The sequence below is a fragment of the Megalobrama amblycephala genome, linkage group LG14 (assembly GCF_018812025.1).
Source record: "Megalobrama amblycephala isolate DHTTF-2021 linkage group LG14, ASM1881202v1, whole genome shotgun sequence".
NCBI lineage: Eukaryota > Metazoa > Chordata > Actinopteri > Cypriniformes > Xenocyprididae > Megalobrama > Megalobrama amblycephala.
In genome coordinates, this window is record NC_063057.1 from 7,205,322 (window position 1) to 7,229,221 (window position 23,900).

General features: G+C 36.8%; 1 protein-coding gene and 1 long non-coding RNA gene across 6 annotated transcripts in view; one reads left to right on the top strand and one right to left on the bottom strand.

Moving 5' to 3' along the window:
• Positions 1-135: 135 nt before the first annotated feature.
• On the top strand, positions 136-10,164 carry LOC125244635 (cholinesterase 1). Of its 2 annotated transcripts, none has more exons than XM_048154774.1 (8): positions 136-838; positions 2,227-2,428; positions 2,495-2,628; positions 4,274-4,401; positions 4,472-4,590; positions 4,680-4,820; positions 4,894-5,066; positions 9,092-10,164. In XM_048154774.1, exons 1-8 carry the CDS (start codon positions 428-430, stop codon positions 9,545-9,547), a joined length of 1,764 nt encoding a protein of 587 aa, XP_048010731.1. In that variant the 5' UTR covers positions 136-427; the 3' UTR covers positions 9,548-10,164. The 2 variants fall into 2 exon arrangements, with proteins under 2 accessions (XP_048010731.1, XP_048010732.1); XM_048154775.1 differs by having other exon boundaries at positions 138-817.
• A 2,899-nt stretch (positions 10,165-13,063) lies between these two features.
• LOC125244674 overlaps positions 13,064-23,900 on the bottom strand; it is a 43,503-nt gene continuing 32,666 nt past the window's right edge. For all 4 annotated transcript variants that reach the window (XR_007179352.1, XR_007179351.1, XR_007179349.1 and 1 more), the window contains 2 exons: positions 13,675-13,785; positions 13,064-13,456 (listed from right to left, as the gene is read on the bottom strand). This is a non-coding gene — a long non-coding RNA (uncharacterized LOC125244674). The remainder of the gene's footprint in view (positions 13,457-13,674; positions 13,786-23,900) is intronic.

The window sequence follows — 23,900 nt, forward strand, 5'->3', positions numbered from 1 at the left end:
AATTACAAATAATATATAAATGTTCAGTCATAGGTTGTTAAAAATTCATGACCCACCCATTAATTACAATAACATACACATACTGTATCTATATGTGTGTGAATGTGTATGGATACATATATAGTTAAAAAAATCATTTTCTTCTTAATTTCATCTTTTTTAATAGTCCAAATCACTGACTCAACTTGTCGTATCCAACGATGAACGTCAAGGGAATCGATGTGATTTAATTTTCTAAAGTACAGACAGTCTGCTTGTCATTACACACACACACACACACACACACACACACACACACAAAACAGAGTCCCAGTGTGCAGCATAATAAGAGTCACAAGTGCTTATGCAGCTCAAACTGAGGAATTATGGGACAGCGGGATGCATCAGTCCGTCCTGAACATCCAGAAGTGCAGAAGCAGGAGTGACTATGCGTCCGTACAGGTGTGTGTTGGGTGTGTGTGTGCTGGCGTCTGTGTTGATCAGCACTGGATCCAGTACAGAGGAGCAGATGAAGCTGGCGGCTTTACTGCGCAGTGTGTCTCCAGCAGTGCTGATCCCAGATCAGCCCCTCATCAAGGACCTTCAAACTGCTACTGGGCCCAAACTGCTGATTAAAGACGGGACCATCCAGGGCCTGGCGCTGGACAAGTCTTATGTGTTTTATGGGATCCCGTTCGCCGATCCACCTGTGGGAACGTACCGTTGGAAACCACCCCGGCCCGTCACGCCGTGGAGAGGGGTGCGCGACGCCACCTATCCCAGAGCGGCGTGCATGCAGGCCTGCATCGGACCCATTTCTGATGAGTGTCCCAAGAAGGTGAGCGGGACACAACGACAGGTGGGACATTACTGATTCTGGGGCTTGTAAGATCAGCAAAACCATTTCAGCTGTTTTGGGTTCCATAAAAATCAAGACCTTAACTTAAGACCTTTAGTTATTTTAAGTAATTTCTCTGGATTAAACAGAATTAGGTTAATTGGCCATGTAAATTACACTTATATAATATATTCACATAATAGATATATAAAATCTGTTATTCCATAAAGACCTGAAAATGATTCTGTTCTATTCTATTTTATTTGTTTGTTTGTTTGTTTTTAGTAATAAAATTTCATGAAAACATAAATTTTCCCCCACATAAATTAAAAGAAAAATAAAATCTAAACTTCATATTTATTGTTTGTTTGCTATTTAACTATTGTTATTATTTTTCATAAAAAATGAAGGCTATTTTTAGTATCATTTTGATTTACATTACATTTTGACATTTTTTACATGACAATTAAAGCACATTTTGACACCAATATTCAAATATATTCATATTTAATTCAATTCAATTCCCATTAAATATATATATATATATATATATATATATATCTCACACATCAAATTCCTATTAATTTAAATAAATTATTTTTATTAAATGATATAATATACATATGTATAATATATATATATATATATATATATATATATATATATATATATATATACACACACACAAATACACACACACACATAATAAATATACATATTATATATATATATATATATATATGAATAATCATTATTTTGCTTTCAAAATAAAACTATTCTTCATTTTTTGCATTGTGATATTAATTCTCAGTAACTGCAATGCAAAAGATAATATATAAAAAGATAAAAATAAAAAAAGACAATTTATGCTCATATTACAATAAGAAATTAATACACAAATACATTAAATCGACATTAAATTCCCATTACAATCAATGATTTTTTTAAATAAATATGAATTATATATTTGTTGCATTACAATTATATATATATATATATATATATATATATATATATATATATATATATATATATATATATATATATATTACTTTATTGTACTATATAATGTAGTATTGAACTATATGTACTAAACTGTATGTTGTACTATACATATTGTATGATAGCACCCCCTGGTGGAAAAACACAGAATGACTATTTTGTATTACAACGAGACCGTTTAAAATATAGATTATTAATATAAACATACTTATAAATATATTTATTTAGCTACTTTAATGTTCATTAGTGGGATAACGTTACAATATTTCTCTTTTATGTGTGTCAGTGTGTGAATGCGTCATTGTGACACAATATTTGTAATATTTGACTTCAGTCATAGGGACAACATATAGAGTAAGTTAAGTAATGACAGAATATTTATTTTTAACAGTATTTTATCTCGTCAGGTGAGTGAAGACTGTCTGTACCTGAACGTCTTTGTTCCTCTGAGCGTGAACTTCGCGGCTCCGCTGCTGAAGCCGCTGCCCGTCATGGTGTGGATCCACGGCGGGGATTTCATCGCGGGCTCCGCCTCCAAAGCGCTTTACGATGGGCGTTACATCAGTAACTTCACTCAAACGGTGGTCGTGAGCGTCGCCTACCGCCTGGGTGAGACTCTGAGACACTGACTGTAAAATAAGACAGGAACACACCGCTGAATCTGTCTCTCTGCAGGGGCTTTCGGCTTTCTAGTGTCAGGAAAAGACCCGAGGACATCAGCGGTGGGGAATTATGGGATTCTGGATCAGCAGGCGGCTTTACTCTGGGTGCAACAGAACATCGCCGTGTTTGGAGGAGACCCGAGCAAAGTGAGAACTTTAAGAAACTTATTTATAAAGGAGCAAATCCCGAAACCATGTCTAAAGGCCAGAGTACACCTGTATATCTCTGGAGTCCACAACACAACTAACGGTCATAACGGTTTTTCCAGCTGATGACCGACAAAAACATTGACAGCCAATCAGAATCCATCCTGCTTTAAGGATCTCGCGCATTTAAAGCGACAGCGACAAAACTGCAGCACACTTATGATAAATGTAGATAATAGAATAAATATATCGTCACTTGTGTATTTGAAATAAAGCTGGGTTAAAAACAACCAAAGTTGGGTTGAAAATGGACAAACACAGCGATTGGGTTGTTTGAACCTAGCAGTTGGGTTAAATGTTTGACCAAACCGGCTGGTTGTTTATTTAAAGGATTAGTTCACTTTCAAATTAAAATTTCCTGATAATTTACTCACCCCCATGTCATCCAAGATGTTCATGTCTTTCTTTCTTCAGTCGAAAAGAAATGAAGGTTTTTGATTAAAACATTACAGGATTTTTCTCCTTATAGTGGACTTCAGTGGACTCCAAACGGTTGAAGGTCAAAATTACAGTTTCAGTGCAGCTTCAAAGCGTTTAGGAATAAGAGTCTTATCTAGAGAAACCATCACTAATTTTCTAAAAAAAAAAAAAAAAAATTATATACGTTTACGGTTTTAACCATAAATGCTCATCTTGAACTAGTTCTCTTCTTCTTCTTCTCTTTTAGAATTCCAGCAGTGTAGACACTGCTAAGTGTATTACTGCCCTCCACAGGTCAAAGTTTGAACTAATTGTTACATACTTGCACTAGCATATTGTATATGACAATTAGTTCAAACTTTGACCTGAGGAGGGCAGTAATACACTTTATTTTATTTTTTTAGAAAATGAGCAATGGTTTCTCTAGATAAGACCCTTATTCCTCGTCTGGTATCGTTTAAAGCCCTTTGAAGCTGCACTAAAACTGTCATTTTGACCTTCAACCATTTGGAGTCCATTGAAGTCCACTATAAGGAGAATAATCCTGGAATGTTTTCATTAAAAACCTTCATTTCTTTTCGACTGAAGAAAGACATGGACATCTTGGATGACATGGGGGTGTGGAAATTATCAGGAAATTTTAATTTGAAAGTGAACTAATCCTTCAAATAAACTATCCAGCCGGTTTGGTCAAACATTTAATCCAACTGCTAGGTTCAAACAACCCAATCGTGAATAGATAGATAGATAGACACACACAAATTAAATTCCCATTTAATTCAATATTTTTTTAATAATTTATTCATATATATTGCTTTAAAAATAAAGCTATTCTTAAAGTTTAGATTTTTTGCATTGTGACATTAATTCTCAATAATTGCAAAGCAAAAGATAATTTATAAAAAGATAAAAGTAAAAAGATAATTTATGTTCACATTACAATAAGAAATTAGTATGAAATGTAAATAAAAAATCTAAATTATACTAAAATATCCTTGATTTCCTTTATGCTAAATAATGATTTAAACAGATTTTTTATTTTTATTTTTTTTTTTGAGTGAAGATGGACATGATTGCATTAAATTTATTCAAAGATAAAATAAAATGTCTCAAGACTTTATGAGACAATAATGGTCACGAGTGTGTGTCTGTGTGAATTCATCAGGTGACTCTTTTTGGCGAGAGCGCAGGTGCTCAGTCGGTCAGTCTACATCTGATGATCCAGAGCAGCAAACCGCTCTTCAGACAGGCCGTTTTCCAGAGTTTACCCTTCTCCATTCCTCTGAAAACACGGTAAACACACACACACACACACATGTATCAGATCCGTGTCATGCCTTCAAACACTGATGTGTCTCCTCAGGCACGAGTCTCTGAAGCTGGGGAAGAACTTTGCAAAGATGGCCAACTGCTCGGTGTTGGACATGGAGTGTCTCCTGTCTCTCAGTCCTCAGGCGGTGCTGAACGCACAGATCAAATCCAGTAATCCTCGTCTCCTCCATGTTTGTCAGAACAACCACCTAGTGCACAGATTAGACAGAGATCATATTAAATGTTCGCTGTGTCCCCAGGCTCAAAGGTGGTGAATCCTTTCCGCTTTCTGGAGGTGTTTGAGAGCTGGGGGCCGTATATCGACGGGGAGCTGATCAAGGAGCAGTCAGTGAGCGCCTTTCAGAAAGGACACTGGCAGAAGGAGAAACCCGTGCTGCTCGGTACAATCTTCCACCAGACAGAATCAGTTCAAAGTCAACATGAAATGCTCACGTGTTATTGTGTGTGTTTCAGGGACCACCTCAGAAGAAGGCGTGATCTTTGTGTACGGCGTCTTCACTAAGCCCGTGTCAGCGGTCGAATGCACCGTCTACACGACGGCCATCTTCAAACAACACACCATCAAAATCCTGCGCAAATACCTGCCGCTCTACACAGACACAGACCACAGGGACATGCTGGCTCAGGTTAGCCTCACAAAATCAGTGCCGAGCACACATCTGATCTTTCATCGAAATGTAAAACGTGCTCCATCTCTCACATGGCTTTCCTTTTCAGATGACATCATCAATCCCTCTATTTTTTCAGCAATTTGTCATTTACTTTTCACCAATCTGATGGACAGAATCTAATTTTTACAGCATTTTGCTGTCAAAAAGCATCTTTCTCCACTGATGGCCATTAAAAAGTATCTAAGATTTTGTCATATTATAGCCTAGTATATGGTATTATAGCTTCATATCTTTTTTTGGAGGCTCTTAAAAGTGTGAAGTGCATCTGTATTTCTGCTAACATAGATTTCTGCTTGAAAAAAAAAATCACTTTATGGAAGTAAAATGGGTTACTAATTTAAGAGCATTGAAATTTTGCTTCTTAGGCATATTTTTTAAAAATAATTACGACATACTAAGTCAAAATTATGAGATAAAATGTTGAAATTGACATACTAAGTTGAAATTATGACTTAAAATGTAATAATTATGACATATTATTACAAAATTATGACCTAAGGTGAAATTCTGACCTACAGTCAGACATAGAAATTACAGTCAGACATAAAAATTACATTTTTATAATTATGACTTAGTGACCTGGGAAGGAGACTTTTATCTCATAATTATGTCATAAAATGGGTTATTATAATAGAGCATTGCAATTTTTCTTCTTAGGTAAATTTTTAAAATAATTATGACATACTAAGACATAAATATGAGTTGAGCTGAAATTCTGACTTAAAATGTAATTATGCCAAAAAGTCGAAATTATGACATTAAAGTCAGTTTCTACTATGTATTTCATAATATTAACTTTTTAATCTCCATTATTATCCATAATTAATAGTCATAATTACATTTTTATAATTATGACTTAGTATGTCATAATTTAACTTTTTAGCTCATGATTATGACATAGTATGTCATAAAATGGGTTACTATAATAGAGAACTGCAATATTGCTTCTTAAGTATGTTTTTAAAATAATTATGACATACTAAATTCTGACTTAAAATGTAATGATTATGACATTAAAAAATCAAAATCCTGACTTAAAAAGTCAAAATTATGGCATAATTATGACAGAAATTTGAAATTCTGACATAAAAAGACAAAATTATGACATTAGAAAGTCAAAATTATGACAAAAGACACAATTTCGACTTTTTATCTCATGATTTCCACTTTTTAATCTCCATTATGACTAAAAAGGATGTGAAAGTGAAAAAGACAAATGCTGAATTCGAAAGCACACACTAGCACACTACTCTCACTATTTCTGTCATAGAAAGCTATAGTTGAAGTAATAAAAATATTATGCTATTATGCAGTTCTGAATTTTGCAAAAGATTCCAATTAAGAAGCATTTTAAATTCTTCTCTGCCGTGCACAAGAGGGCGCTGTGACTCAGTGTGTAGAGTGGAGAATTCATCTGAGCCTTCAATTAATGCCTGCATCCCAATTCAAAAGCATACTTACCTGAAAAAGGTAAGTACAGGACATTACTAATATCACATTTATTTAGGATGGATAGTATGCACATCAAGATCTCTTATTTTTAACGAGTTATTCTGTGTTTCTATTACAAGTCATTTTCGTTAATTGAAATAAAGCTGAAATAATATATAAATATTACAAGAAAAACATACACTTAAAAAAGAAATTTTTCAAGTTTTAGTACTAAAATTACTAAAACTAAGTCGTTTTAATCTGCTAAATGCATCTATTAGGCATGAAGATATTAAGATATTATGTTTATTGTGAAAAGCGCTATAGAAATAAAACAGAATTAAAGTAAGTTGAAGTACTGAAATGACTAAAGCTAAATAAAAATAGAAATATTAATAAAACAAAAACTAAAGAAAATGATGAAATTACAAGAAAATTACTTAAACTTAAAATGTGAAAATATAAAGATAATTGCATAAAAATAGAAAAAAAAATCATTAATACATTTTCTAAAAATGATTATATAAAAATAGAATTTTTTTATAAATATTTCTAAAAATTAAAAATGACTATTATAATTTATAAAATATGAATACATTATTAAATAATGAATATTAATTTATAAAAATAATATTAATAAACACTATAATAGTAAACTTAAAATCTGAAAATATAAAGATAATTGCATAAAAATAGTAAAAAATAATGTATAAATATTTATAAAAAATAAAAATGATAAACTATGATAATTTATAAAATATGAATAAATTATTAAATAATTTATATTAATTTATTAAAAATAATATTAATAAATACTAGAACAGTATGTAATATTAAAATAACTCTGTTGCACTATTTATGCCAAGACAGAAAGTCAGTGTGTGTTTGTGTTGTGCTGAAAGTGATCCGTGTCCGTGAAGAGAGTTTTAGACCGCAGGCGGTGTATTCTGTGTGTGTGTGTGTGTGTGTGTGTGGGAGGGAATGGGTGCCTTCCATTTATGTGTGTGTGTGTGTGTGTGTGTGTGTGTGTGTGTGTGTGTGTGTTCTCTATCTGATGAGTGTTTGGTTACCAGGTAACAGATAGAGATATTTAACCTGCAGCGACGTGATGAAAGCTCTAAACAAGCACTGATCAGCCTGCACTGACACAGCTAAACACATCGCAGCACACTGAATGTTTACCCTTCACGGCTATCTCAACTCATCATATTCAATATGCTGATGTTCAAGAGGATGTTCACAGACACAGAGCTAATGTCGTCCTGTCCCGCGGGTCTTAAATGTGAAGTCGTGCCTAGAGGAATTGACTTGGATTCACAAAGCCAAATCAATGAAGAGACTGAACACGGACGCCCAGAGCCAGACTTCAACAATCAAAGTCTAGTTCACTGTGCTCAGTTAAGTTTAATATACCTGGAGAAACGGATCGGTTAGCATTTCCATTCATCTCAACGGTGGCGCCTGAGCTGTCAGTGTCATGTGACTTGCCGTATCTCTATAGAGCCACAAGATGACGATGTCATAATGACACTGATTGGCTGATGAAAAGAAGCACAAGTCCATTCGATAATTCTAAGAAGAAAAAATAAATAACTATCACTATCACTATCACTGGTGAAACATCTAATATATATGCTTTTATTCAGCAAGGACACATTAAATTGATCAAACAGTAAAGACATTTATAATTTATAAATGCTGTTCTCTTGAATGGTTTCCACAAAAATATAAAGCAGTTTTCAACTGTTTTCAACTTTGATAGTTATCAGAAATGTTTCTCGAGAAGGAAATCATCATATTAGAATGATTTCTGAAGGATCATGTGACACTGAAGACTGGAGTAATGATGCTGAAAATTCAGCTTTGATCACAGGAATTAAAATGTTATAATATGAATATATGTTAAAATATGTTATAATGTTATAATATGAATATATGTTATAATATGTTAAAATGTTATAATATGAATATATGTTAAAATATGTTATAATGTTATAATATGAATATATGTTAAAATATGTTATAATGTTATAATATATATATATATATATATATATATATGTTAAAATATGTTATAATGTTATAATATGAATATATGTTAAAATTAGTTTAACATATATTCAAAAAGAAATCTTTGGAACCCTATTTCTGCCAGTTATTTTTTGTAAATCATAATTATGACATAAAAAGTCGATATTATGACACACTATGTCATACCATGTCACAATTTTGACTTTTTATGTCATAATTATGTCTTTTTTTTAAGTCATAATTTCCACTTTTTAAGTCATAACTTCAAATTTTGTCATTTTCAACTTCATGACTTTTAGTCATAATTTAAATTTTTTAAGTCATAACTTCAACTTTTTAAGTCATAATTTCAACATCTCATAATTATGCTTTACAAAAGCATGAATTTTTTTCTTATGTGGTAGAAATGAGCTTTTAAACAGCTATTTTAAATTGTAATATTTCACAATTTTTACTGTATGTTTGATCAATATAAATGCATCTCTGATATATATCTACTTATTTTTTTGTCCCTTCAGATTGTGACAGACTACATCTTCCTGTGTCCGTCCCGGAGAGCCGCCCGTGCCGGCGTGTTGTCCGGCAGCTCCGTGTGGATGTATGTGTTCGATCACGTAGCGAGCGATCCTCGCGTGTGGTCGGGCTTGACGTTCTGTTACCATCACGCGTGTCACGGCGCAGAGCTGCCCTTCCTGTTCGACTCGGCCGTGGTGGCAAACTTCACTATGACTCAACCTGAGCGACTGCTGTCCAATCGCATGCTGTGCTACTGGGGTGCGTTCGCCCACGCGGCTGACCCCGGGTCACACACCGACATGAGCGTGTTCTGTCGACAGCAGCGTCCTCCGGCGTGGCCACGCTACACGGCTAACAGCGGCTGGCTGATCATGAACCTCACGACGCACACCCACGCTCAGGCAGGATCACGCAACGACATCTGTGACTTCTGGGACAAGCTTGGAATCTACCCATAAGAGAAGCACAAGTTATGTAAACTGTTCCACCTGCAAAAAGATATTTTCTTACTCAGTACTTTTTTCTTTTTGAGTACAAACATCTAAACATTCTTAAAACAAGACACATGTACTTCAGATAGTCTTTTTTTTCTTTAAAATGTATCAAAAATGAAGTGAGTTTAAGCTTAAAACCAGAAGAAGGTTCAGTGGAGTTCTATATAGAGCTCTAGGGTTCTTGACTCGATTTTAAAGAACCCTTAATGCCAAAAAGGTTCTATATAAGGAGAAAAGTCTTTGATTACATAATACTTTCATGTTTAGTGGGTTCTTTAATTTTTTTATAGAGATAAAGTATATTTATGAACTGTTTATTTCATAAAACTGAATCAAAACAAAATCAATTAAAACTAAATTCATAAAATGATCCTATGATGGAGCCCCTAAAAGGTTCTATATATGAAGCGCCTGACGGAACCTTTGAAGGTTCCATATAGAACCTTTACTTCGAAGAATGAACATTTTTACTGTGTCAAAAATGATCTCAATTGCGTCTGTTTTTATTTCTCCAAATAAGTCTGCAATACTTGTTTCTAAAAATATAAAAAAAGCAGTATGCAACCATAAACACTGTCACATGACCCTTTTACATTATTTTAAAAAATGATTTAAATATATATATATATATATATATATATATATATATATATATATATATATATATATATATACATGGGTTAAAAATAACCCAACTGGGTTAAATATGGACAAACCCAGCGATGTTGTTTTAACCCAGTGGTTGGGTTAAATGTTTGCCCAACCTGCTGGGTAGTTTTATTTTAACTATTGTTTAAAAATTACTGTATTGCTTGATTAAAATGAACCCAAAATAGGTTGGAAATTAACATTTATTAAGTTGCTTATTAATAAATGATCACCTTTTGATTATTATTGTTGCCTCTAGTAATTATGTGTCTGATTTTTAATTTCCAGCCTATTTTGGGTTAATTTTAAGCTGACCATACAGTAATTTTTAAACAAGAGTTGATTTAAATAAAACTGCCCAGCAGGTTGGGCAAACATTTAACCCAACCGCTGTGTTAAAACAACCCAATCGCTGGGTTAAAATAAACATTTTTAGTGTAGTATGCTTTTCCAAACATGTAATTAGTGTATAATGCACTATAAGATTAAATGCATAATGGCTGTAATCGGAATAGCTTACTTGCATACTAGTGTTACTATTTCTGCCACATTAAGATATGAAAGAAATGCAAGTAGTATGCTAATCTGAATTCAGCCAGTGTCTTTACAGGGATTCAGTCTCATTCATGTCAGGCACAGCAGCTTCCGTAACTTGTCAAATTCCACACAAATGCTTTTGGGTTTTCTGACTCTCGCTCTCCACATTCACAAAACCTCACATAGTTTATACCTGTCTGGTATTTAGATGAAAATATTTTCCCATAATAATGACCAGCAAAGCCCACTAAGAGCACTCAGAGGTCTGTAAATCAAGATGACGAGTCGCCCCCTCCGTGAATGAGGCGGAGAGGGATCAAATCGATCGCTATACGTGTCGAGCCTGAGTAATATCTGCAGCGGTGGCACTTACACTGAGATCTGATTAGCTGCATGTAAGCAGGCAATTAAAAGCGAATGGCGGCGCAAACCCAGCATCACCATCACGCTTAAACCACTTTGAGGAGAGCTGTAAACAGACCAACAACTACAGATCCATACACAAATGCAAACTGTTTAGAGTTTATTTGTGCTTTAAATTAATGATTCAAATGTTTGTTTGTAATTCTGAGCTCACAAAATTAGTTTAACTGCTGAACTGAATGACTACTAAAACAGCTTATTATTATCACATTAGACAGTAATAGTCCCATTGTCAAGATAACAAAAATGTATATTTATATTTATGTATATTTATGAATTTCATTGCACATTTAATATTTAATACAGCTATATATATATATATATATATATATATATATATATATAATTATATTTTTATATTTATAATTATATTTAATTATAATTATAATAATTATGTAATTATTCTTATTTAAATATATCATGTAGCTATATTAAATATTAAATGTGTAATGAAATTCATAAATATAAATACACATTTTTGTCATCTCAACAATGGGAGTATTTTTTTTTTCTATATTTCTGACTTATAATTATATTTCTATATTATTTTTCCATAATATTTAAAGCTAAATAATACAATTTCTCTAAAGACAAAAAAATGTGTTTTAAATGAATGGAAAATACATTTACAGCTGTAAATTGATGAGGTGTTGTAATTATTAAAGTCTTGTTTGTATTTGTGATGAGCTCACAGTGTTTGGCTGCTAAACTGAATAATTATGCTGGTTGACTGAACCGGCTTAAACAGGTCTGGACCGGATCTGAGCGGGTCGTTTCAGCAGGGTAACTCACCCCAAATAACCTTTCCATAAATTCACAAAGACAAACCAACAAAACGCAGCGAAATGACAAGCGGAGGTTATGAGAAACCATAAAACACACAGTCTGGCCCTGACATCAGTAAGGGGACAAAATTAGTGGGTGCTGTCGTTGCGCCGTGTTTACAGGCCTGATGATTTCTCTCCGGACTCGCCGGATAAGTGATGTCTTCCATATGTCAGAGTCCCTCGGGCACAGATCACATCAGACAGGATCCTCTGGCTTGATCTCAGACTCCTGCCTGTTTTATTCTCCCCACAGTCAAAAATGTCCTCTTGAATCGCAATAAAATACAAACAAGGAAAAACAGGACGATGAAACGAGACAGAAAGAGGGCACAACAGTCGATTCCTGCTCCAGACCATCGTTTGCAAGCAAATTCTGCATCAAGAGAGTCACAAGCTATATTTCCATGAACTAAGAGCTATAATGAAAACACCTCGTCTGGAAAATAATGATCCGATCTTTAATAATCACCATAAAAACCTCTGAATCTGACCATCACACAGTCGCGGCCCGCTGACTCGAATTTTTGCACTTCGAAAGATGAGAAATATCAAAGAGGTCATGACTGTTTGAGCCATTTCACTCCTGAGTGCTTTAGAAATTTGAGACATTAAATTAACTAATAAAACTATATACTATACTATACTATATAAAACTAATTAAATTAGTTACATTAGTGCATTTAAATATTTACATTTGTATAAATATAAATATAAGTTATAAAAACATTATTATTTTTTTCAAATGTATTAAAATGTTTAGTTAAAATATTTGTTAGCATTACTATGCATCCTTATATTGGTGCATTTAGAAATATAAATGATTATAGGGCACAAGTTGGCATAATATAAAACTAAGTTATTATAAAATTATTAAATTAAAAAAATAATAGGTAAACATTTGGCAACCAATATTACTATGTACTGTAATATTTGTGCATTATTAAAAATATAATTTGTTATTTTTTTTAATGTATTAAATGTTTAGATAAAATATTTGTTAGTCAATATCACCATTATATTGGTGCATTTAAATACATCTATGATGTCACATGAGAAATAATTCAGACGTGTCATTTGCTGCATCATGGGAAACAGAGATGATGCGTCTTTAGAGGACGCCTGTGTGGCCTACAGCACCGCTTCAGTCTTGGATAGGAAGATCCCTGATGAATTAACATCAGTATGTAATAATGAAATACCTGTTTTTTACGGCTGATTGACCCCTGTCAGTCATTTCCCATCATGCACCAGTCACACGTGAGTTTAAAGTCTCGCTGTTCTCCTCTCGTGAATGTTTCTCTGCCCTTCATGCATGTGCAGCCCCATTTGAAAGGCAATTAGGACTGAAACAGCGTCTCCACTGTTAAACCGCTGTTCCTCACGACACCAGAGCTGAGCACAGCAGGATTGTGGGTCTGTGAAGGGCTGCTGTGAAGGACTGTACACACAGTATTTTAAATGGAAATGCAAACACATCAACTGATTCCAAAACATGCAAGTTGATATTATAGGTAATGAACAATACAAATAAATCAGACATAAATGTTTGATGAAGGAAGTGAATTTTCAGTTAGAGTGAAAACATTAACCGTCAGTGATATGATGACTGTGTGTCAAGTGACTGTTAAAGACTGTTGTGAATGTACACAAACACACCTTAATGGCAGATTTCAGTTAATTTGTCGACCACATCCTGTTTCTGCAACGTTTGGTGCTCAAACAGACCACAATTCCAGCGAACTGTTTACAGACAAACGCTGAAAGGTTCTGTCAGGAAGTATGGGAAAAAATATGATATGAGAGGGAAAAATTATATTTTAATGCTTTTATGTTCTCTCGTGAATGTTTTTGCGTTCCCCCGAGAAACTTTGGTTTCGCTAGCAAAACATTTTGTTCTTTGCGAGTGGATGTAATGTTCCTCAGGCAAATGTAAAATATTTTGATAGCGAATGCAAAGTTTATCTGAGAAAGCAAAACATTATTCAAGCGAACGCAAAGTTTCTTTGGGGAATGCAAAACATTTCACGAGCGAACGCAAAGTTTCTCTGGGGAATGCAAAACATTTCACGAGCGAACGCAAAGTTTCTCTGGGGAATGCAAAACATTTCGCGAGCGAACGCAAAGTTTCTCTGGGGAACGTAAAACATTTCGCAAGTTTCTCTGGGGAATGCAAAACATTTCGCGAGCGAACGCAATGTTTCTCTGGGGAATGCAAAACATTTCACGAGCGAACGCAAAGTTTCTCTGGGGAATGCAAAACATTTCACGAGCGAACGCAAAGTTTCTCTGGGGAATGCAAAACATTTCGCGAGCGAACGCAAAGTTTCTCTGGGGAACGTAAAACATTTCGCAAGTTTCTCTGGGGAATGCAAAACATTTCGCGAGCGAACGCAATGTTTCTCTGGGGAATGCAAAACATTTCACGAGCGAACGCAAAGTTTCTCTGGGGAATGCAAAACATTTCACGAGCGAACGCAAAGTTTCTCTGGGGAATGCAAAACATTTCACGAGCGAACGCAAAGTTTCTCTGGGGAACGTAAAACATTTCGCAAGTTTCTCTGGGGAATGCAAAACATTTCGCGAGCGAACGCAAAGTTTCTCTGGGGAATGCAAAACATTTCACGAGCGAACGCAAAGTTTCTCTGGGGAATGCAAAACATTTCACGAGCGAACGCAAAGTTTCTCTGGGGAATGCAAAACATTTCACGAGCGAACGCAAAGTTTCTCTGGGGAATGCAAAACATTTCACGAGCGAACGCAAAGTTTCTCTGGGGAATGCAAAACATTTCACGAGCGAACGCAAGGTTTCTCTGGGGAATGCAAAACATTTCACGAGCGAACGCAAAGTTTCTCTGGGGAACGTAAAACATTTCGCAAGTTTCTCTGGGGAATGCAAAACATTTCGTGAGCGAACGCAATGTTTCTCTGGGGAATGCAAAACATTTCACGAGCGAACGCAAAGTTTCTCTGGGGAATGCAAAACATTTTGCGACTGAACGCAAAGTTTCTCTGGGGAATGCAAAACATTTCACGAGCGAACGCAAAGTTTCTCTGGGGAATGCAAAACATTTCACGAGCGAACGCAAAGTTTCTCTGGGGAATGCAAAACATTTCACGAGCGAACGCAAAGTTTCTCTGGGGAATGCAAAACATTTCACGAGCGAACGCAAAGTTTCTCTGGGGAATGCAAAACATTTTGCGACTGAACGCAAAGTTTCTCTGGGGAATGCAAAACATTTCACGCGCGAACGCAAAGTTTCTCTGGGGAACGTAAAACATTTCGCAAGTTTCTCTGGGGAATGCAAAACATTTCGCGAGCGAACGCAATGTTTCTCTGGGGAATGCAAAACATTTCACGAGTGAACGCAAAGTTTCTCTGGGGAATGCAAAACATTTCACGAGCGAACGCAATGTTTCTCTGGGGAATGCAAAACATTTCACGAGTGAACGCAAAGTTTCTCTGGGGAATGCAAAACATTTCACGAGTGAACGCAAAGTTTCTCTGGGGAATGCAAAACATTTCACGAGTGAACGCAAAGTTTCTCTGGGGAATGCAAAACATTTCACGAGCGAACGCAAAGTTTCTCTGGGGAATGCAAAACATTTCACGAGCGAACGCAAAGTTTCTCTGGGGAATGCAAAACATTTCGCGAGCGAACGCAAAGTTTCTCTGGGGAACGTAAAACATTTCGCAAGTTTCTCTGGGGAATGCAAAACATTTCGCGAGCGAACGCAATGTTTCTCTGGGGAATGCAAAACATTTCACGAGCGAACGCAAAGTTTCTCTGGGGAATGCAAAACATTTCACGAGCGAACGCAAAGTTTCTCTGGGGAATGCAAAACATTTCGCGAGCGAACGCAAAGTTTCTCTGGGGAACGTAAAACATTTCGCAAGTTTCTCTGGGGAATGCAAAACATTTCGCGAGCGAACGCAATGTTTCTCTGGGGAATGCAAAACATTTCACGAGCGAACGCAAAGTTTCTCTGGGGAATGCAAAACATTTCACGAGCGAACGCAAAGTTTCTCTGGGGAATGCAAAACATTTCACGAGCGAACGCAAAGTTTCTCTGGGGAACGTAAAACATTTCGCAAGTTTCTCTGGGGAATGCAAAACATTTCGCGAGCGAACGCAAAGTTTCTCTGGGGAATGCAAAACATTTCACGAGCGAACGCAAAGTTTCTCTGGGGAATGCAAAACATTTCACGAGCGAACGCAAAGTTTCTCTGGGGAATGCAAAACATTTCACGAGCGAACGCAAAGTTTCTCTGGGGAATGCAAAACATTTCACGAGCGAACGCAAAGTTTCTCTGGGGAATGCAAAACATTTCACGAGCGAACGCAAGGTTTCTCTGGGGAATGCAAAACATTTCACGAGCGAACGCAAAGTTTCTCTGGGGAACGTAAAACATTTCGCAAGTTTCTCTGGGGAATGCAAAACATTTCGTGAGCGAACGCAATGTTTCTCTGGGGAATGCAAAACATTTCACGAGCGAACGCAAAGTTTCTCTGGGGAATGCAAAACATTTTGCGACTGAACGCAAAGTTTCTCTGGGGAATGCAAAACATTTCACGAGCGAACGCAAAGTTTCTCTGGGGAATGCAAAACATTTCACGCGCGAACGCAAAGTTTCTCTGGGGAACGTAAAACATTTCGCAAGTTTCTCTGGGGAATGCAAAACATTTCGCGAGCGAACGCAATGTTTCTCTGGGGAATGCAAAACATTTCACGAGTGAACGCAAAGTTTCTCTGGGGAATGCAAAACATTTCACGAGCGAACGCAATGTTTCTCTGGGGAATGCAAAACATTTCACGAGTGAACGCAAAGTTTCTCTGGGGAATGCAAAACATTTCACGAGTGAACGCAAAGTTTCTCTGGGGAATGCAAAACATTTCACGAGCGAACGCAAAGTTTCTCTGGGGAATGCAAAACATTTCACGAGCGAACGCAAAGTTTCTCTGGGGAATGCAAAACATTTCACGAGCGAACGCAAAGTTTCTCTGGGGAATGCAAAACATTTCACGAGCGAACGCAATGTTTCTCTGGGGAATGCAAAACATTTCACGAGTGAACGCAAAGTTTCTCTGGGGAATGCAAAACATTTCACGAGTGAACGCAAAGTTTCTCTGGGGAATGCAAAACATTTCACGAGCGAACGCAAGGTTTCTCTGGGGAATGCAAAACATTTCACGAGCGAACGCAAAGTTTCTCTGGGGAACGTAAAACATTTCGCAAGTTTCTCTGGGGAATGCAAAACATTTCGTGAGCGAACGCAAAGTTTCTCTGGGGAATGCAAAACATTTCACGAGCGAACGCAAAGTTTCTCTGGGGAATGCAAAACATTTTGCGACTGAACGCAAAGTTTCTCTGGGGAATGCAAAACATTTCACGAGCGAACGCAAGGTTTCTCTGGGAATGCAAAACATTTCACGCGCGAACGCAAAGTTTCTCTGGGGAACGTAAAACATTTTGCAAGTTTCTCTGGGGAATGCAAAACATTTCGCGAGCGAACGCAATGTTTCTCTGGGGAATGCAAAACATTTCACGAGTGAACGCAAAGTTTCTCTGGGAATGCAAAACATTTCACGAGTGAACGCAAAGTTTCTCTGGGGAATGCAAAACATTTCACGAGCGAACGCAAAGTTTCTCTGGGGAATGCAAAACATTTCACGAGCGAACGCAAAGTTTCTCTGGGGAATGCAAAACATTTCACGAGCGAACGCAAAGTTTCTCTGGGGAACGTAAAACATTTCGCAAGTTTCTCTGGGGAATGCAAAACATTTCGCGAGCGAACGCAAAGTTTCTCTAGGGAATGCAAAACATTTCACGAGCGAACGCAAAGTTTCTCTGGGGAATGCAAAACATTTCACGAGCGAACGCAAAGTTTCTCTGGGGAATGCAAAACATTTCACGAGCGAACGCAAAGTTTCTCTGGGAATGCAAAACATTTCGCGAGCGAACGCAAAGTTTCTCTGGGAATGCAAAACATTTCACGAGCGAACGCAAAGTTTCTCTGGGGAATGCAAAACATTTCACGAGCGAACGCAAAGTTTCTCTGGGGAATGCAAAACATTTCACGAGCGAACGCAAAGTTTCTCTGGGGAATGCAAAACATTTCACGAGCGAACGCAAAGTTTCTCTGGGGAATGCAAAACATTTCACGAGCGAACGCAAAGTTTCTCTGGGGAATGCAAAACATTTCACGAGCGAACGCAAAGTTTCTCTGGGAATGCAAAACATTTCACGAGCGAACGCAAAGTTTCTCTGGGGAATGCAAAACATTTCGCGAGCGAACGCAAAGTTTCTCTGGGGAATGCAAAACATTTCACGAGCGAACGCAAAGTTTCTCTGGGGAATGCAAAACATTTCACGAGCGAACGCAAAGTTTCTCTGGGGAATGCAAAACATTTCACGAGCGAACGCAAAGTTTCTCTGGGGAATGCAAAACATTTCACGAGCGAACGCAAAGTTTCTCTGGGGAATGCAAAACATTTCACGAGCGAACGCAAAGTTTCTCTGGGGAATGCAAAACATTTCACGAGCGAACGCAAAGTTTCTCTGGGGAATGCAAAACATTTCACGAGCGAACGCAAAGTTTCTCTGGGGAATGCAAAACATTTCACGAGCGAACGCAAAGTTTCTCTGGGGAATGCAAAACATTTCACGAGCGAACGCAAAGTTTCTCTGGGGAATGCAAAACATTTCACGAGCGAACGCAAAGTTTCTCTGGGGAATGCAAAACATTTCACGAGCGAACGCAAAGTTTCTCTGGGGAATGCAAAACATTTCACGAGCGAACGCAAAGTTTCTCTGGGGAATGCAAAACATTTCACGAGCGAACGCAAAGTTTCTCTGGGGAATGCAAAACATTTCGCGAGCGAACGCAAAGTTTCTCTGGGGAATGCAAAACATTTCACGAGCGAACGCAAAGTTTCTCTGGGGAATGCAAAACATTTCACGAGCGAACGCAAAGTTTCTCTGGGGAATGCAAAACATTTCACGAGCGAACGCAAAGTTTCTCTGGGGAATGCAAAACATTTCACGAGCGAACGCAATGTTTCTCTGGGGAATGCAAAACATTTCACGAGCGAACGCAAAGTTTCTCTGGGGAATGCAAAACATTTCAAGAATGAACGCACAGTTTCTCGGGGGAACACAAAACATTTCGTGAGCGAACACAGTTTTTCTGGGGAATGTAAAACATTTGCGAGAGAACGCAAAAACATTGATGTAATTTTTTCCTCTCATCTCATATTCAATCACTATGTTCCTTTACAGGCTCTGTAGTACCTGGAACAAACAGTACGAAAGTACAAACAGTATGAAATAGAGACTTTGAGCCAAGTCTGGTGAGGTTTTTGAGAAAATCTTTAAAACAAGTGAACAAATATGGCAACGCATGGGTGATTTTGTGTGCCGACAAAGTACACAGTGTGCATGAGTCTGTCTGTGTGTGAAACAGATGTGCAGCGGCGTGTGCTGTTATTAGAGCTGGTCAGACTAATTAAAACTCAGTCCAGCGCTGGAACGACACCAGCAGAGACTCAGAGGACACACACACACTGCTGGATGAATACTAATGACCCGCAGCGGCTCTTACACGCCACTGTTCCAGGGTCAGATCCTGCATGAGAACACCTCATTACAGTCATCATTACAGCTTCAGAGGAACTGATCCCAGAACAAAAGTCCAGCAGGTCATTATGAAGTCCACGAGGAGCTCTTCTTCTTTATGAATTTGATATAGAGCTTCTTTATGCGGCTGTCCGTTATGGGCAATAATTATATTCTGAAGCCCCACCAGGAATTATAATTTCTCTCGTCTCTTCTACCCTCTCGCCTTGACTACATTTCAATCAGAGTGATCTTTATCACGCACACACATCTTTAATATGCATCATAAGCTTGTATTTTATGACAAATTCCCTGAAAACACTAGAAGAAGAAAGAAAATCATCTCGGAGATCCTCCAAAACTCACAGGCACTTCAGAATGAAACACACTGTAGCAGAACACGTATTAAACTCTCCACTCTGCAATTAGATAGCCACTTAACCACGGGTTCAGTCCCAATTAAGTAATTAAGCCACTTGGTGTTGTCATGAAGGGCGTTAATGACTGTGAACTTCCTCTGTTCCCACCGGGCTATTAACGCAGGCTATTTACTGTCCCCACACACACACACACACACACAAGCTCAGTACTGCAGCCTCAAACCATTTGCAAGCAACATGACGACCAAGAACACTCCCGCTATAGTGCATAAATGTGCACAGGTTTAACTACGCATAATGTGTCACGCATCAAACACTGTATTTTTCTGCCGCATCTCTCAATTTCTGCTTAAAATAATTAATAGGAAATATTATTTATAATAATTAAATTATAATTAAAAATTAATTTAAAACATATTATTTATGTATTATCAATAATTAGATTTTTTAAACTTTATTTTTAATATATTATTTTTATATATATTATTAATTTATTATTGATTACTATTCATATAACAAAGAAAGCAAATATATTATTTATACACCTGTATGCATTCATTATTTTTAGATAATTTAATATTTTATTTGAAAACGATATATATTTGTATGTATTATTTATTTATTATTGATAAAATGTATTTTTGTTAATTTTATTTTCAATTACTATTTATATAACAGACAAAACACACAGCACCCCATATTGACAGAAAAACACAGAATTGTTGACATTTTTGCAGATTTATTAAAAAAGAAAAACTGAAATATCACGTGGTCCTAAGTATTCAGACCCTTTGCTCAGTATTTAGTAGAAGCACCCTTTTGATCTAATACAGCCATGAGTCTTTTTGGGAAAGATGCAACAAGTTTTTCACACCTGGATTTGGGGATCCTCTGCCATTCCTCCTTGCAGATCCTCTCCAGTTCTGTCAGGTTTGATGGTAAACGTTGGTAGACAGCCATTTTTAGGTCTCTCCAGAGATGCTCAATTGGGTTTAAGTCAGGGCTCTGGCTGGGCCATTCAAGAACAGTCACGGAGTTGTTGTGAAGCCACTCCTTCGTTATTTTAGCTGTGTGCTTAGGGTCATTGTCTTGTTGGAAGGTAAACCTTCGGCCCAATCTGAGGTCCTGAGCACTCTGGAGAAGGTTTTCGTCCAGGATATCCCTGTACTTGGCCGCATTCATCTTTCCCTCGATTGCAACCAGTCGTCCTGTCCCTGCAGCTGAAAAACACCCCCACAGCATGATGCTGCCACCACCATGCTTCACTGTTGGGACTGTATTGGACAGGTGATGAGCAGTGCCTGGTTTTCTCCACACATACCGCTTAGAATTAAGACCAAAAAGTTCTATCTTGGTCTCATCAGACCAGAGAATCTTATTTCTCACCATCTTGGCAAACTCCATGCGGGCTTTCATGTGTCTTGCCACAATTCTGTCTCTGAGCTCTTCAAGCAGTTCCTCTGACCTCATGATTCTCATTTGCTCTGACATGCACTGTGAGCTGTAAGGTCTTATATAGACAGGTGTGTGGCTTTCCTAATCAAGTCCAATCAGTATAATCAAACACAGCTGGACTCAAATGAAGGTGTAGAACCATCTCAAGTATGATCAGAAGAAATGGACAGCACCTGAGTTAAATATATGAGTGTCACAGCAAAGGGTCTGAAGGACCATGTGATATTTCAGTTTTTCTTTTTTAATAAATCTGCAAAAATGTCAACAATTCTGTATTTTCTGTCAATATGGGGTGCTGTGTGTACATTAATGAGGAAAATAATGAACTTAAATGATTTTAGCAAATGGCTGCAATATAACAAAGAGTGAAAAATTTAAGGGGGTCTGAATACTTTCCGTACCCACTGTATATACATATATATATATATATATATATATATATATGCAGGTTTTATAAAGGTAAATTGAAGACTTTTTCAAGACCTTTTAAAGACCAAGTGAACGAAATTTAAGGAATAAATTGAAGGGAACACGTCAATATCTTCTCTAAATGTAAATTGACAAAAAGTCAAAAATACTGAAGAAGATATACATTTTTTGCAATGCTTGCAACATTTAATGTCATAACTTTATGAATTCATGACTTTTTGTTCTGATTTAAGACCTTTTTAAGGCCTTAATTTGTGAAAGGGCAACATTAGGACTTTTTATGACCTTTTTGAGATCCGCAGAAACCCTGATATATATATATATATATAAATTTATTCAGACACCTTTCATTCATTAATACAGATTATTCACCATAGTTTAAAAAAAATGGTAATAAAATATGACAAGCTCTCAGAGTTAAACTGTGTCAGAAAAAAATTTATCTTAATTATGTCAAATAACACTTAAGCAAAACATGGTCAGGTCAAAGTGTCTGAATAATTTCTGGTTCCAAATTTTTATCAATTTTACTGGTAGTCCACTGTATGAAGAATTTTTGGGTATAATTTACTTTATTTTGCTATTCTCAATTACATAAATGAACTACAGTGTCTTGCACCAACTAGTAAAAAAATATCAAAAATGTCTGAATAATTTTTGGTTTGACTGTATATTATTTATATTTTCATTTCGGTAATTTAATATGAGAAATATCCCATGTGTCACCAAGAGAGGAAAAAACATCTAGATCTAGATAAGCAAACTTGATCTATTTCTCGACTGGACACTATCTGTGTTTGTCTGTATTCTGGCCCTGCGTCGTGCCCTTCCCTGCAGCGGTGTGTGTTCATGACAGATGCTCGAGAGTGTCTGTAGGCTTGACTTAAAGCTCTGTCGCTCTGCATACGTTCACACTGCACCATCGCTTCAAGCACTGACACAAACGTCCTTACTCACAACCTTCTGTTCAAAAAACCCTCCCTCACGAATCATCTGTGCTTTACGACTAAAAGACATCAGATCTGCCATCTCAACAATCAGTTTCAAGTTCACCCTTGAATCTAATCAGTTCAAACAGTTTCATGTAAATCAAACTATTAAAGGGGACCTATTATGCAAAATTCACTTTTATAAGGTGTTTGAACACAGTTGTGTGTCTGCAGTGTGTGTAAACAACCAGCCTATAATGGTAAAAATCCACTCACTCATTTTGTTTTATAATTCCCATAAATCAAAAGCAGTCTCTTCAAACGAGTTGATTCAGATTTTCCTCTACCATGTCGTCATCGTAGGGAGAAGCCCCGTCCACAGGCGGTGACCTATCTGCCCTATTAGCATAGATACAGCCATAGATTCCCGCCATCTGAGTCACTGAGGACATCATTGTTAAATTTCATTTTCGAAAGGAAATTACCCGATCGGCAAGGTGTTATACACTTGCACCAATCATTTTGCGCCGGACTGCTTCACAAGCGAGGGTCTTTTTTTAACGCTGTATTGTCACATTCTCAACTGACAGTTTCTGACATTTTCAGTGCGTGAGATTGTCCTCTTTTGTTGTTGTCGGTTTGCCAGAGCATGAGCTCTTGAAGCTCCGCCCTCTTCTTGAAAGAGGTCTGGGAGCAGCAGCTCATTTGCATTTAAAGGGACACACACAAAAATGGCGTGTTTTTGCTCACACCCAAATAGAGGCAAATTTGACAAAGCTATAATAAATGATCTGTGGGGTATTTTGAGCTGAAACTTCACAGACACATTCTGGGGACACCAGAGACTTATATTACATCTTGTAAAAATATGTCCGCTTTAAGGGATTCACTGTTATGGAGCAAGTTTCATGTAATATTGTTTTTCATTGAACTTAAAGTGCTGAAAAGAGCCGCTGAAGAAGCTTTATAAAGAGTGAAGGCTGGATTTCCTCCATCTCTCTTTAAAAGATCTTGTTTTAAAGGTTTGTCTGTATCAGTTTCAATGGATCTATACTGCATCTGTGCTCAAGACAA